The sequence below is a fragment of the Mastigoproctus giganteus genome, chromosome 5 (genome assembly GCF_048544385.1).
Source record: "Mastigoproctus giganteus isolate SK-2022 chromosome 5, ASM4854438v1, whole genome shotgun sequence".
Taxonomy (NCBI): Eukaryota; Metazoa; Arthropoda; class Arachnida; order Uropygi; family Thelyphonidae; genus Mastigoproctus; species Mastigoproctus giganteus.
The window spans coordinates 93269714-93285330 of NC_143579.1; the positions used below are offsets into that span (position 1 = coordinate 93269714).

The window sequence follows — 15617 nt, forward strand, 5'->3', positions numbered from 1 at the left end:
TTTCCGATTATGGGTTCCTATGCGATTCACATTCCTTTAGATGTTACCTACCTCCCCTAAACGTTTGTACCAATATTTTTGAGACACCCTGTATAAGGCAATCCCCATACTTTTTCATTTTGAAAACATCAAAATTTCTCAACTTCCCTCGAGTATTTCAGTATAAATAAAAACACAGTTCTGTTTTAATTTACAGGTCATATACATCGAACTACATGACTATCAAATAAGAGTGAGATCTGCAGATTTATTTAACTAGTACAGGTCAATGCTGGAAAAAAAAACGAGAGTTAGGGTTAAATTTGAAGTGTCTGCAATTCTGCCCAGGCACGATAGGAGGAAGTTCAATCAATTTGGCCGTGGAGGACTGTCCAAGGCTCATGGGGTAGAATTTTTTTTCAGCGTGGTCTGTGCTTGCTAACAGGAAACACTGCTTCTACAGGGATGGGATACACTTAAATAGAACTGGTGCAGGAATATTTGCTAATGCTATCGAGGCAGTAATAGGTAGGTCGGAAAACTACTAGATGGGGGGGGGATTCACAGATTAAAAGATTAACGGTAGCCACAGACAGAGGAGAAAGTGATTCTTGCACTGTTTCTATTGTAATGAGCAGCAGCCTAGAGAGCAAGAGCTGCTAGGAGTCATCATGGAACAAGTAAATACATGGGCTGTGTTAGGGTGACTAAGAACAAGTGCATGTATACTTGCATGTACACTAATGCTAGACGTATAGTAAATAAAATTGATAAATTTGAAGTGCTGATCAAGACATCAAAGACAGATACTGTTGGTATATCAGAGACATGGTGTCACAGATTTAAGCAGTGCAGAATTGGAATTTGGAGAGTACAAAGTGTATATGGCACTGTCCAGAAGGGAGGAGGGGGTTATGCTGTTAGTTAAGAAACACACAAAATTTAAGGAAGTGCATCCAGTTGACAGGGATGGACAGTGCAATGTTGAGTCTGTTTTGTGTGACAAACACAGGGAAGGGGAAAATGAGAGAAATATGTTATAGGCTTAATGATTCTGATGCCTACAATGAACAGTTGTGCAGAGAAATAGAATGGGCCAGTAAATCAGAATGTCTTGTAATGGGGGATTTTAACTTTCCAGATACTGACTGGAACTTGCGTTGGTCTCTCGCACGCTAGCAAGATTTTTGTGGATTTATTGGAGGATTGTTTTGATTATCAGCAGTGATTATTCATGCATTAAGAATTTGCAGATAAAGGATCCAATAGGTGCCAGTGAACTGATGTGGGATTTACTTTAAGATGTAACTACCATCAAGGGTAAAGGGAAGGGTTTTTGTTTAGGTGACAACAGTGGTCTCAGAGAGTTTTTAAATTCTATACAGTGGGATCAACTGATAATGTTACAAATTGTTAATTCTAAACGGGAAGCCTTCAGGGACTTAACCTTGGAGGTTACTAGGCTTTTCATACCAACTAAGAAATACTGTTCAAGGTTTAGGCCTAAATGGATGTCAGATGAATTAATGAGACTCATGGTAGAAAAGAAAAATGCATGAGATGCATATAAATTATCAGGCGACACAGAAGACTATGGCATATATAAGCAAGTCTGTAATCAAGTCACAAAGGAGGTAAGGCAGGCGAAGGCAGATTACGAGAAATCTTTGGAAAAGTACGCAAAGAAAAACAGCAAAGAGTTCTTTACTTATGTAAACTCTAGAAGGAAGGGGATGAATCAGATTGGTCCACTTAACAGATGGCTCGACTATTGATGAATCTGCTGAAGTACTGATAACTGGACGTTCATCCGACATCCATTTAGGCCTAAACCTTGAACAGTATTTCTTAGTTGGTATGAAAAACTTCAGTAGTTCTTAGTTGGTATGAAAAACTGATAAACTGAATGAGTATTTTGCATCTACATTCACACGAGGAATTAATCAAGGAGGGGAATGCCAGAAGTTTATCAAACACTAACAGGGAGATAAACTAAATGAATATTTTGCATCGATATTCACACATGAGTTATTCAGCGAGGGGAATGCCAGAGGTGTATTAAACTCTGATAGTAAACTAGAGAATCTTGTAATAACTGAGAGTAAAGTGGAGGAGAAATTGTTGAAGATAACCTCATACAGTCGAGGCTGAACTCACTACGCTGAGTCGCCAAACAACAGCTGCTCCACACCACCGACCCACAACTGGTAAAAAGATACATCGTATCAATCCTTTACCCGACAATACTGTATGCTTCAGAGATATGGGCCTCGGCCGCCGAATCCAACATCAAAAGAATATTCTCTGCTGAATTCTGGCTTCTAAAATGGGCCAACAGCAAACTCCACCTTCCCCCAGCTCTCAGATCAACGCAGTTAGCAGAAGCTCTTCAACTACGCAGGCTCCGGTCCTACATCGCAGAAAGAAGGCTGCTGTTCACCATCAAGATGGCCACCGGTAAAATTACAGAGCCGAACTTCTGGGATCACTGCTCTTGGCGCATTCCTCCCCCTTATCTCCGGTCTTCAGCACAGCTGCTAGCAAACCGTAACCGGCTAGTACTAACCGACAGATTCCTGCCAAAGCAAATGCTGCCCTCACTGCAAGCCATCGACGAGGACCTCCAAGAAGTGGTCAATAATAAAAAATACAGGAAGGGTATCCTCGTCGAACTGAAAATGTAAAACTGTGCCTTGCTAATAATCTGATTTATCTTTTTTTCTCATGTGTATCTCTTTTGTAAATATGTTTTGTTAACCCCTGGCACCACCATGCCGTGACGGGACTAATTGTATGTCTATCACTGCTGCAATTAAAGATTCTATTCAGTATATAAAATACAAGAAAGGCACCTGGGGTGAATGGGATCTATCCAGTTATATTAAAGGAGGCAGCAAGGGAAGTAAGCAAACCCTTAGCCATAATTATGAGAGCTTCCTTGGACTCAGGGGAAGTACCCATGGACTGGAGATGTGCAAATGTGACCCCAATTCACAAAGGAGGATCAAAGGGCGACACAAGTAATTATAGACCTGTTAGTTTAACTTCTGTTCCTGGAAAATTAATGGAGGCACTGGTTAAAGAAGCACTGCAGGATCATCTAGACAAGTCTTCAGTTATAGCTCAGACATGCATGGGTTTGTTAAGGAGAAGTCTTGTCTGACCAATTTGGATACTATGATGTGGTCACAAAGGAACTGGATGCAAAGAATAATTTTGATATCATATATTTGGATCTTAGAAAGGCTTTTGATACTGTTGCACATGGAAGACTGCTGCACAAATTGGAGCAGTGTGGCATTGGAGGCAAATTGCTGCTATGGATAAAGGGGTGGTTGAGGGGGAGAAGACAGAGAGTGGTAATCAATGGACACTGCTCATCGTGGACTAATGTTATCAGTGGAGTCCCTCAGGGTTCAGTATTGGGTCCATTATTGTTTCCTGTATTTATAAATGATATTGATGATGGTATATCAGGCTTAATGTCCAAGTTTGCAGACAATACAAAGGTCAGCAGGATTGTTAATGACACTAATGACAGTATGCTGCTGCAACAGGATCTATAAGTTCAGCAGATAGGCTGAGAGGTGGCAACTGAAGTTTAACATTGACAAATGTAAAGTACTGCATATGGGAAACAAAATACAGGGATGCGGAAAGGTCAAGGAATGACCGCATATCTCTGGAGCAATATGGCCTTAGTTGCTAATGCTCCTAAAAACCAAATAAAAAACAAACAACAGCATATGGGAAGCAGTAATCCCTGAGTAGCATATCAACTGTGTGATACTACACTCACAGTTGTAGAGAATGAAAAGGACCTGGGGTAATTGTGCAGGCAGATATGAAGTTTTCTGAGCAGTGCAGATGGTCTGCAAGACAAGAGTGTCTTGTCATCATTGACAAGACACTCATAGTGTCTTGTCAATGATATACAGGAATTTTTCTAGTAGGAATGAGGAGGTGATTATCCCCTTGTATAGAGCAATGGTCAGGCCACACCTTGAGTACTGTATACAGGTCTGGAGGTCTCTGGAGGATGCAGAGCTGCTAGAACAAGTACGGAGAAGGGCAATAAGATTAGTGAATGGAACAAAGGGTTGCTCTTATGAAGAAAGGTTCAAGTTTTGCAAATTACACTGTCTGGAGACGGCACCTGCAAGGTGATCTGATTGAGGTGTATATAACCTTGAATGGTTTGAATCCTCTTGCTCAGAATAATCGCCTGAGAAGGCATAAATTGAAATGGAGGAAAGACAGTTGTAGGATAGATGTGCGGAAGTTTGCCTTTAGCCAGCGGGTGGTTGACTGCTGGAACAAACTTCCATCTGTCGCAGAAGTTGATACCTTAAATAGATTCAAGGCAGAACTAGACAATCATTTGGAGTGGGTGAAATGAGAAGGGTTTTTTTTGTTTTTTTTTTTTGGCCAATGCTATATAAGCTTGCTTTCTTGCATCATTTGCCTTTACTAATGCTAATACAATGAACAACTTGACACTATTTATCTTTCTAATAAATATTAAAAATATATACCTGGTGCATATGTTCAAATTCTTCAGGATGTGAAAATCCAGGATATTCCTTTTTATCCAAAATGCCATCTCCATTTAGGTCTGCAGCTTTAAATAACTGTTCATCACCCTTTGCCATCTATTAGTAAAAAATAAAATAATAATAATAAAAAGTATATAAAGAGTACAGTTATACTATTTGAAATATAATTGACAATTATTATAATTAAAAATGTAACAAAATAATTTTTCTGGTAAAATAACTAAATACTTTTACAATAACATAAAATTAGCACACTGTAGTTATTATGAAATATGCAGACTTCATATTGTAATTTAACTTTTCAGTAAAAATTCTAATAAATCCCTATTTTTTTGCTATGAATTTAAATATGCCATCATTTCATTTTACTATTACTACCTGCAGAACTGTGGTTTCTGGTGTTTTGATCTTGTAGTCATCTTGGCAAGAAGATAATATCCTGCAAGTCACTCTCATATGTTTCCAGTTCTTGATTGCTTCTCAGTGTTGTTGTTGTCACCTAAGGTGTAATGGGCTATTAAATTTACCTATGTACACTATTTCTTGACTATTAATATTATAACCAAAGTTCAATTATAACCATTTAGAAACTGATTTTAAATAGTTTACGAAGACTGTCCTTAATGGAAGGGAGTGATGCAAGCCATTCACGCTTCAGGCATTTTTGAATTCAAGCACAGTTTAAGGTCTATTTTATCATTCTTAAATTATTCACTATAAATCATTAAAAAAAAAAGCATTTTTTTTGTGGTAATCCCACATGAAAAAGTATTAGTACAAGAGCATCTAACTTTTGTAGGCCAGGGGCCAAAGCAGATAAACTGCTGAAAGTTGCACATCACATGGATTGTTTCAGCAAGCAGGTCACAAGACCAGTTACCACTAATTATGCATTTTTTGAAATAGAATTTAATTTTTGTTATCTACATTTGCATTTACAGTTTTTTTTTTTTTTTTATACATTTAATAATTAATTGAGAATACCCAAACATTATTACATAAAACTAACAAGCATTCATATTACATGGTTATAATAATTCTGCTAAATTCTGAGGAAGATACATAAAACATGAGAAACAATATAGAAAAATCAATATTACTAAAAATGAACGTTTTCAAGTCAACGTGAAACTATATTTTGATATGCTAGTTTTAAATTCGAGGTACAAATAACACTTGAAGGCTGCCTACATGGCCATGGGCTGCACAATATAAAGGAATGGTCTGCATGCAGCCTATAGGCTGAAGGTTGAAAAGACAAAAGATATCTGTTGACACTGGACCCAAATTTCTGCAGAGCGTAACTTTCAGGAAATACATATGTAGGTTGTTCAGAATTAGAAGGGATAAATGAAGAAGAAAAGTTAATTCTGTTCTGTGAGTGAATGTTGACTAGTTAAAGCATGCATCAGACTAGTTTGAAAGAGAGAAGTGGAATTGAAGATGCCAATTCAGAACAACAGAACCCATGGAAATATCTTGCAGCAGAAACTGAACAACTGAGTGACAGAAAGAGTTTGTATGAGATAGGTTATTAATTATCCTGACTGTCCTCTTTTGGATAGAGTCTAGGAACTTAAGAGGGATTTTGGGGGCACCCACTCCAGACGTGAGAACAATATTACATAGGCGGAGTGGATTTGAGATCTATACTGGATCAATAGCTGTTTGGAAGAAAATTAACATCAAAATAAACTTCAATAATTTCACTCTTGTATACATAGTCAAAATCATTACAAAGTACACAATTTTAAATTATTTCTTATCTTTATTGCAAACATAATTGAATGGTACAAAAAATGTGCACAAGTGTTATAGTTTTTCCTGCACCAAGTAGAGGGCTAAGAAATTGGTTGTAGGTATTTGAGATGTTGAGATTATTTGTGCAAAGCAGGGTTTTTCTCAAGGTGGAATCAGGAAGAAAAGACTGACAGAAAGAACAGAACCTTGGAGAATACCAGCACTAAATGATTAGATGAAAATCTAAAAGACAGAGATCCATCTAATATCACCTATCACCTGTCTAATATCACTAATAAGCGATCAAAGAAGAAACTGGCTACCCAATTTCAAAAAAAAGAAAAAAGAAAACTATAACTACAAAATGGAACTTGTTGAAAAGTCTTTTATGTCATAAATGATCAAAGACTTAGAAATGGCAGCAGCAATAGCTTGAGTTTCATCGAATGTTTCCATTTCATATGTATAAAAATGAGTGATATAACCCATAATATCACTGATTTACCCTAACAGAATCCATATGGGTAATTATTGTTCAGACAGTAAGTTCAGCTAGCGTATAAGTTGACAGTTAATGGATTTCTCCATTAATTTCTTTTGAAAACAGTTGAGATAAGTACAGTGGGATGATAACAGTGGCCAACATTATATTCATATATTTTGAAAATAACTCCTAAAATTTCATGTTGCATCACACCATAATTTCTTTATATTAGCATTAGCATTACTAGAGGCATTTGAGGCAAGAAAGCAAGCTTATGCAGCATCAGCCAAAAAAAAAAAAAAAAAACCCACATACATCCACTATACCCCTCTGTTCATTCGAAATACCTGTCCAGCTGAGCCTTAAACTTATTTAGGCTATAAACTTCCAAGACAAGGGATGGATGTCTGTTCCACCAACCAACCACCCGCTGGCTAAAGGCAAATTTCCGCACGTCTATCCTACATCTGTCTTTCCTCAATTTGAATTTATGCCCTCTCAGGTGATTATTCTGAGCAAGAGGAAGAATCCCATCAGCATTGAGCATGCTCAAACCATTCAAGGCTTTTTACACCTCTATCAGATCACCTCGCTGGTGCCTAGTCTCCAGACACTGTAATTTGCAAAACTTAAGCCTTTCTTCGTAAGAGCACCCCTTTGTTCCATTCACTAATCTTGTTGCCCTTCTCTGTACTCGTTCCAGCAGCTCTACACCCTTCTTGAAATGAGGCCTCCAGACCTGTATACAGTACTCTAGGTGTGGCCTGACCATTGCCTTATACAAGGGAATGATCACCACCTTATCCCTGCTAGAAAAATTCCTATAAAACATTGACAATACACCATGAGCTACTCTTGCAGCCCGTCTGCACTGCTCAGAGAACTATACAGGTTTTTGTTTTTGTGGTTACAGGAGGTATGACAAGGATCTGTTATATTACCAGCAAAACGTTTTGTGTGTTCACAGGGGAGAGCTAACATGTTCAACTGTGTCTGTTTGCTTTCCACCTCTCTTTCAGTAACAGTTGTAATGCGAGTATGTGTACAGTTTATTTGTGTATCTATTGCATATATATACAATAGATACACAGATAAACTCAGTACAATAGATAAACACAAACTCGGCAGAAACTGTCAGGGTGACACAGACACTTCTGAAGCAATGCAAGTGTCTGAGTCACTCTGACAGTTTCTGCTAAGTGTGGATGGTTTACAACAAAAACTCAGAGGAAGAAAATCTACAGTATAACTAAATGTGCATATTTAGTTATACTGTAGTATAACTAAATATGTTTTTAGTTATACTGTAGTATAACTAAAAACAATTACTTTGGTTGCAAGATTGGTGATCGGACAAAATTTGGGATACACATATGCGCTGTATTACCTGCATCAGAAATCTAAGAATCTGGCTAACTGGGAAAATTAAAAGTATGCCTTCTGATATTCCTATGGTGTGGCAAGAACTGCACCACCGCACCGACAGTTGCTATCTCTGCATGACAAAAATATAGGAATGTTCAGGAAAACGTAAGCACAGCATTAAATATCCTAACCTATCATCTTCAATAACACCTATTCCACATAATGAAGACCTGCTGATATCAAATCTCCCCAAAATCATGGGATTCAGGCAGCAGCAGTGAAGATAGTGAGGATTCTTGTGTTGCAGACTTTGCTGGAGTGTCTACTTTAAGATTTGGGATACCAACCAGAAAATTATAATGTGCCACACTTAACTAAGCAAGAACTTAGTAGTAGTGGTGGCATGTGATGCAAGAAAGCAAGTGTATGAGTTTATGCAGCATCAGCCAATAAAAAAAAAAATAAAAAAAATCGCACTATTCCCTCCAAATGCCTGTCCAGTTCCTCCTTAAATTTATTTCACCTATCAACTTCCACAATGACAGATGGAATTTTGTTCCAGCAATTAACCATCCACTGGCTAAAGGCAAATTTCTGCTAATCTATTCTACATCTGGCATGGTGCCGTGAAGGGTATTGTATGGTCGTGGTACCTGCGTGTACCGGTGAACTGTACAATAAAGATCTGTCTTTTCTTAATTTGAATTTATGCCCCCTTAGGTTCACAATCTGAACAAGTGGAAGGATCCCATCAGAATTCAGCGTGCTCAACCCATTCAAGGCCTTAAACACCACAATCAGATCACTGCACAGGTGCCTAGTCAATTTGCAGAAATTAAGCCTCTCTTTGTAAGCGATTTCCTTCATTTCCTTCACCAATCTTGTTACCCTTCTCTGTACACGCTCAAGCAAATCTACATCCTTCTAAAAAAGGGGCCGCCAGACCTGTACGCAGTACTCAAGGCATGGCCTGACCATTGCCTTATACAGTATATATCATTGACAAAACCCCATGACCTGCCCTGGCAGCCTGTCTGCATTCTCAGAAAACTTCATATCTGACTGCACAATTACTCCCAGGTCTTTTTCATTTTCTACCACCTTAAGTGTAGTACCACACAGTTGGTACGTTTCTCTGGGGTTACTTCTACCCATATGCAGTACTTTGCATTTGTCAAGGTTAAACTTCAGTTGCCACTTCTTAGCCCATCTGCCCAAATTATCTAGATCCTGTTGCAGTAGCACACTGCCATTATTGTCATTAACAACCCTGCCAACCTTTGTATCATCTGCAAACTTTGACACTAAGCCTGATATACCTTCATCAATATCATTGATAAATATACAAAACAACAGAGGACCCAACACCAAACCCTGTGGGACTCCACTAATAACATTAGTCCATGAAGAGCAACACCCATTAATTACCATCTCTGTCTTCTCCCACTCAACCATCCTTTTATCCATTGTAGCAACTTACCCTTAATACCATTCTGCTCCAATTTGTACAATAGTCTTTCATGCGCAACAGTGTCAAAAGCTTTCCTGAAATCCAAATATATGATATCAAAATTATTTTTTGCATCCAGTTCCTTTGAAACCACATCATAATATCCTATCAAATTTGTCAGACAAGACTTTCCCTTAATAAACCCATGCTGTATCTGAATTATTGCTGCAGTCTTGTCTAGATGATCCTGCAATGCATCTTTAACGACTCCATAATTTTACCTGGAACAGAAGTTAAACTAACTGGTCTGTAATTACTCCTGTCACCCTTCGATCCCCTTTTGTGAATTGGGGATACATTTGCACATCTCCAGTCCATGGAGACCTCCCCTGAGTCTACGGATGCTCTCATAATTATGGCTAAGGGTTTGCTTAGTTGCTTTGCCACCTCCTCTAATATAACTGGATAGATCCCATCCACCCCAGGTGCCTTTCTTATGTTTAACTTCAACAATTTCTCCTCCACTTTGCTCTCAGTTATTACAAAATCATTAAGCACCCTGCTACAATTTGATAACCTTCTGCCATTTTCAAACCTTAATAACTCCTCATGTGTGAATGTAGATGCAAAATACTCATTCAGTTTGTTTGCTATCTGAGCAGGATCATCAACAGTCGAACCATCGATATCAAGTGGACCAATCAGATTCATCCCCTTCCTTTAAGAGTTTATATAAGAAAAGAAATCCTTGCTGTTTTTCTTAGCATCTTTGCCAAAGATTTCTCGTAATCTGCCTTCGCCTGCCTAACCTCCTTTGTGACCTGATTACAGACTAGCTTATAGCTGAGTCACTTGTTAATTTATATGCATCCAGTGCATTTTTCTTCTCTGTCACGAGTCTCATTATTTCATTTGATAACCATTTAGGCCTAAACCTTGAACAATATTTCTTAATAGGTATGAAACTTTTAGTAGCATCCACGATTAATTCCTTGAATGCTTCACATTTAGAATTTACTGTTGGTAACATCGTCAGTTGATCCCACTGTACAGAATTTAAAAACTGTCTGAGACTCACCTTTACGGAAGCAAACTGTACTCACCTTTACGGAAGCAAAAACCCTTTCCTTTACCCCTGATGGTTTGTTTGTTGTTTGTTTGTTATTTGGTTTTTAGGAGCATTAGCAACTAAGGCCATATTGCTCCGGGAATATGTGGTGGTCATTCCCTGAACTTTCCGCATCCTCCGTATTTGGTGGTGACGGGCTCGAACCCCAGTCTAATCAAGAAGCGTGTGCAATGCACTGCTGCTCCTTCCCACCTGGCTACGGGGCGCCATCCACTGATGGTAATTATATCTTTAAGTAAATCCCACATCAGTACACTGTGATCACTGCCACCCAGTGGTTCCTTTATCTGCAAATTCTTAATACAAGAATGATCACTGCTGATAACCAGATCAAGAGTATTACCTCTCTGGTTGTCTCTCGAACATGCAGCTGCAAAAAACAATCATCCAATAAATCCACAAAAGTCTTACTAGTGTGTGAGTGACCAACCCACAAGTTCCAGTCAATATCTGGGAAGTTAAAATACCCCATTATAAGATTCTGATTTACTAGCCCACTCTATTTCTCTGTACAATTGTTCATTGTACTCATTCAAGTCATTAGGCCTATAACACACTCCTATTCTTATTTTTGCTTTCACAAAAATAAGAGTAGGAGTGTGTTACAAAAATACAAATGATCCACACCAAGATAATAAAGCTTAGTCTTAAGTCCAACTTACAAACAAATACCATTATCTACAGTTACACTTATGTTGCTAATATAATTTTAAATTGTACAGCGTCACTTGAACAGGAAATTCCAATGTGCATTTAAAAATTTGATACCTCATCAAGACAGCTGTTTTGAAGTTTACTGGCTCTACATAATGCATCCCAATCTTACAAATTTATTTACACTTTTTATCAAATGAAATCATCATTCACTCACTATAAAGCCAAAAATCCCTTCTTCAGGGATTAGGCCTTTGTTATCAGATTAGAGATATGAGTAAATAAAAAGCAGGCTGACCTCATCAAGGAATGCCTACACTGAAAATACTGCCTATCAAATGGCTTTATAATTCATTCTAGCAAAAGAACTAAACTAAACTAAAATCCAAGCACTGTACATAAAAGTATTGCTAATTCTTATTTGAACTAACTGCTTTTTTTTTTTTAACTGATGGGCAATAATTATGTTTTGAATTCGGTAATAAAATATTTTTGAAGAGCTGACTGAATTATTCAAAGATATTTGGGAATATGTGCTGGTAAATATTAGAAGATAATAAATACCACTATTATCAGTTTAGTATTTGTTTTAGACAACTACTTTTAATCTTAACATACTGTACATGGGTTACACAACTTGAATTATTATAAGATTTTAACTTTATACTGGTGATGAGGACACTAATGGGGAGCTAAATGCCCTACTTAAATTTATATACAGAAAACAGGGGGAAAGTATCAAGGGCACAAGTATATATGTGATTTCTAAACGAAATATACATTTTTGTCACTTTGAACGTGTTCAACACATTCACAACAGAATGTGAATGAATCACAACGCATTCATATGCCAAAAACTACTTGCTTTTCCTTTTGAAGTTCTAATTCCACAGCAAAATATTCATTATTAGTAGTATGAAGTGTTTTTTTTTTTTCTCTCTCTTCTTTTCTTTCTGTTATTTTAATATCAATTTGGAAATTTTCTTTGGAATGTTATCAACGTATTGTTTTTTTAACCTACCAACAAAAAATATAATAGTGCATATTTTGTTTTGAACACTTAATTGTAAGTTTTTGAAAATCAACACTTACATATGCATAACAACACAAACAATACAAAAATTTAAAAAAAAAATGAATAGATAACAATTATACCTGTACTTCAACTATTCATACATTTAATAAAAATTACGAAATAACATACTGTATTTCCCCATGTATAAGATGCACCTAAATTTTAGGGCCCGAAATTTGAAAAAAAAAAAAAAAAAAATGTATTACCAGTACATAAAGTTATTGAACTCCCCAAGTTTTATTCATCATAAAATTCATACAACTCCTCATCACTGTCAAAACTCCCATCCATTAGCTTGTCCTCATTTGTGTCTGATGATGAATCACTGTCTTCATATATTGCCTCGTCCTCAGTTCCATCTATGGCATTTGAAATGCCACACTTCTTAAATGATCTCACACCTGTGCCACGAGTGGGCATCTTGTGCACACATCGTTAGTTCCCTAGGAGGACTTTACGTCATCTCCTTGTACTGTCGTCTGGGGGGGTGGACATCCTCCCATACATCCAATACACAAAGTGATAACAAAACAAGAGAGAAAATATATATAAACTGGAGCTCCCACCGCTTCAGGGAACACATCACGGTCCCAAAGTGCTTCCGGTGCTGCCGATTTGGCCACACCACCCACACGTGCGTCCAGCAGGAGCTTACCTGTGGGCACTGTGCTGAGAAGGGGCACAACTACGCAAGCTGCCCAAATAAAGAAAGAGACCCAGCCTGTGCAAACTGCAAGTGGCAAAAACTTTCCCACAAACATTCAGTCAGAGATAACAAATGCCCAGTATATATTAAAGCAAGAAGTGCCCAACAATTAAGAATTCATTATGGGGACTCTGCCTAAAAGTTATAACACCACTTGCATTAAATTCCTCCAACTCAACGCTCAATGAGCAATTGCCGTAGCGAGACAGATAAGGCAAAAGGCCGAAGAAGAAAACCTAGATATCCTCCTGCTGCAAGAACCCTACACCTGCGCTGGGGCTGTCCGGGGGTACCCACTCAGCTATAAGATTGTTCAGGTGGATGGAGCAACCCCATGGGCTGCTGTCGTAAGAAACCCGAACATAACCGTCACCAGGATCTCACACCTGTGCCATGGGTGGGCATCTTGTGCACACATTGTTAGTTCCCTAGGAGAACTTTACGTCATCTCCTTGTACTGTCGTCTGGGGGCGGACATCCTCCCATACATCCAATATTTGCACAAAGTGCAAACTGAACTAACAGGAGCTAAGATCCTCATATCAGCCGACCTGAACGGTCATTCACCTCTATGGCACAGCGAGACCCAGGAGCATAGAGGCTCTATAAACGGACAGCAGATGGAGGAGTTCCTAGCCAACAGCAGCTTTGTCGTCATCAATCGTGCCAACAATCTTCCCACATTTAGTTCAACACTCTGGGAGGCCACCCTAGATGCAACCATGGCCACTAGGTGACTAGCTGGTCACCTCAACGATTGGATGGTGCAAGAAGATTGGACTACTTCCGACCATAGGTCCATCACCTTCACCATGCATAGGTCACTCCAAATCCAGATAAACAGCTAAAAGCAGGAAAGATATGCTATCAATAAAGCAGACTGGAGTAAATTCAAAGAGGCGATCATCAGAAATGCACACAACCTGTCATCCAACCAGCTCCAGAAACAGACCCCTGACCAACATCAACACGCTGTAACCAATGCCATAGTCAATGCAGCTAATCAATCAATTAGGAGGAGGACCTCCCCAACCGGGAGCTGTCCCGTGGTGGTCGCAAGAGCTCGACCAGCTTAGAAAAGCAATGAACGAGAAGAGACGCGCCTTTCAAAGAGCCAAACGGACCTGGCCACCCCCTGAGACGGATACTCTCAGGCAACAGTACAGGGAGGCCAGGAACACCTATACTGCGAGGATCAGGCAGCAGAAAAAGCTGTCCTGGGAGCATCTGGTCTCTACTGTCGGCAACTCTGATCCCTGGAGCATTATCTACCGGATAACCACAAACAAGCTGCCTGAGGGGGGGGGAGGTAACCCCTTCCACCATAACACCACAAGGTATCATGACCAACAACTGGCATTACACAGTTAATAACATACTAGATGCCACTTTCAAAACAATTGAAGGCAACAACACTCCTGAACAGCAACTGCTATGCCAGGCCAATGAAGTATACAAATCCCCCAGAACGGAGGAGCCTTTTACCCACCCAAAACTACAAACTGCTATAAGCAAGATAAGAAATAGGAAAACTCCAGGGCTAGATATGCTTGAGCCAAAGCTGGTTAGGAAAGTGGCTGAATACACTCCAGACCTACTCCTGGACCTTTACAACCACTGTCTCTATTCAGGCTGTTTTCCTCTCGACTGGAAAGTAGCAAACATCAAATTGATCCTAAAAAATCCATCCAAACCACAGCATAAACCAGACTCCTATCAACCAATTGCCCTACTGTCTGTGCTCAGCAAAGTACTGGAGCAGCTGCTCAGACAGAGGATTGAAGTGCACTATACCACTGCTAGCTTAACAGCCAACAAACAATTTGGATTTAAGCCAGGAAATTCCACCGTCGACGCACAGGAATCCATCCTTAACATGGCAGAAAGCTGTCGACAAAAATACTTTCTCCTCATCTCTATTGACTTTGTGGGGGCGTTCGACACCCTTTGGTGGCCGAGCGTCCTCGCAAGACTCAGCGCTGCCCAACTGCAGACAAACCTCTATGATTGCGTAAGAAGCTATTTGACCAATCGACGGGTCCTGGTACAGGACCCCTATTGCAAGCGACAAATACACCGGGGATGCCCGCAGGGGTCTGTCTTAGGACCTCTCCTGTGAAACTATGTACTGGACAAGTTCCTCTCCCTCGACTTAGGGGGCGTACAGGTATTGGCATATGCAGACGACCTGTCCCTAACCCTTACTGCAGATTCAAGAGCCCAACTAGAAACTCTCGCAAATGCAGCAGTAACCACACTGCGAGAATGGACGGAAAGGCATCAACTCACCATATCGGCCACCAAGACCAAATCCATCTTACTTAAGGGCTACCTAACCCCAACTAGACCGCCGAAAATAAGAATCAACAATAGAACAATTCAGCTAGCCACAGAACTAAAGTATCTGGGTGTTATCCTGGACCGTAATCATTCTTTCACCCCCCACACCTAAAATATATACAAGCTAAGATGAAAAAAT

General features: G+C 39.2%; 1 protein-coding gene across 2 annotated transcripts in view; it reads right to left on the minus strand.

Annotated features, from left to right (window-relative positions):
* LOC150085566 (reticulocalbin-2) overlaps nt 1-15617 on the minus strand; it is a 95099-nt gene that overhangs the window by 19482 nt on the left and 60000 nt on the right. The window contains exon 6 of one of the 2 annotated variants that reach the window (XM_090374113.1): nt 4515-4622. In XM_090374113.1, the coding sequence (XP_090230239.1) occupies nt 4515-4622 (108 nt within the window). Of the gene's footprint in view, nt 1-4514; nt 4632-15617 lie in introns of both variants that reach the window. The other variant, XM_090374112.1, reaches the window with a different exon arrangement.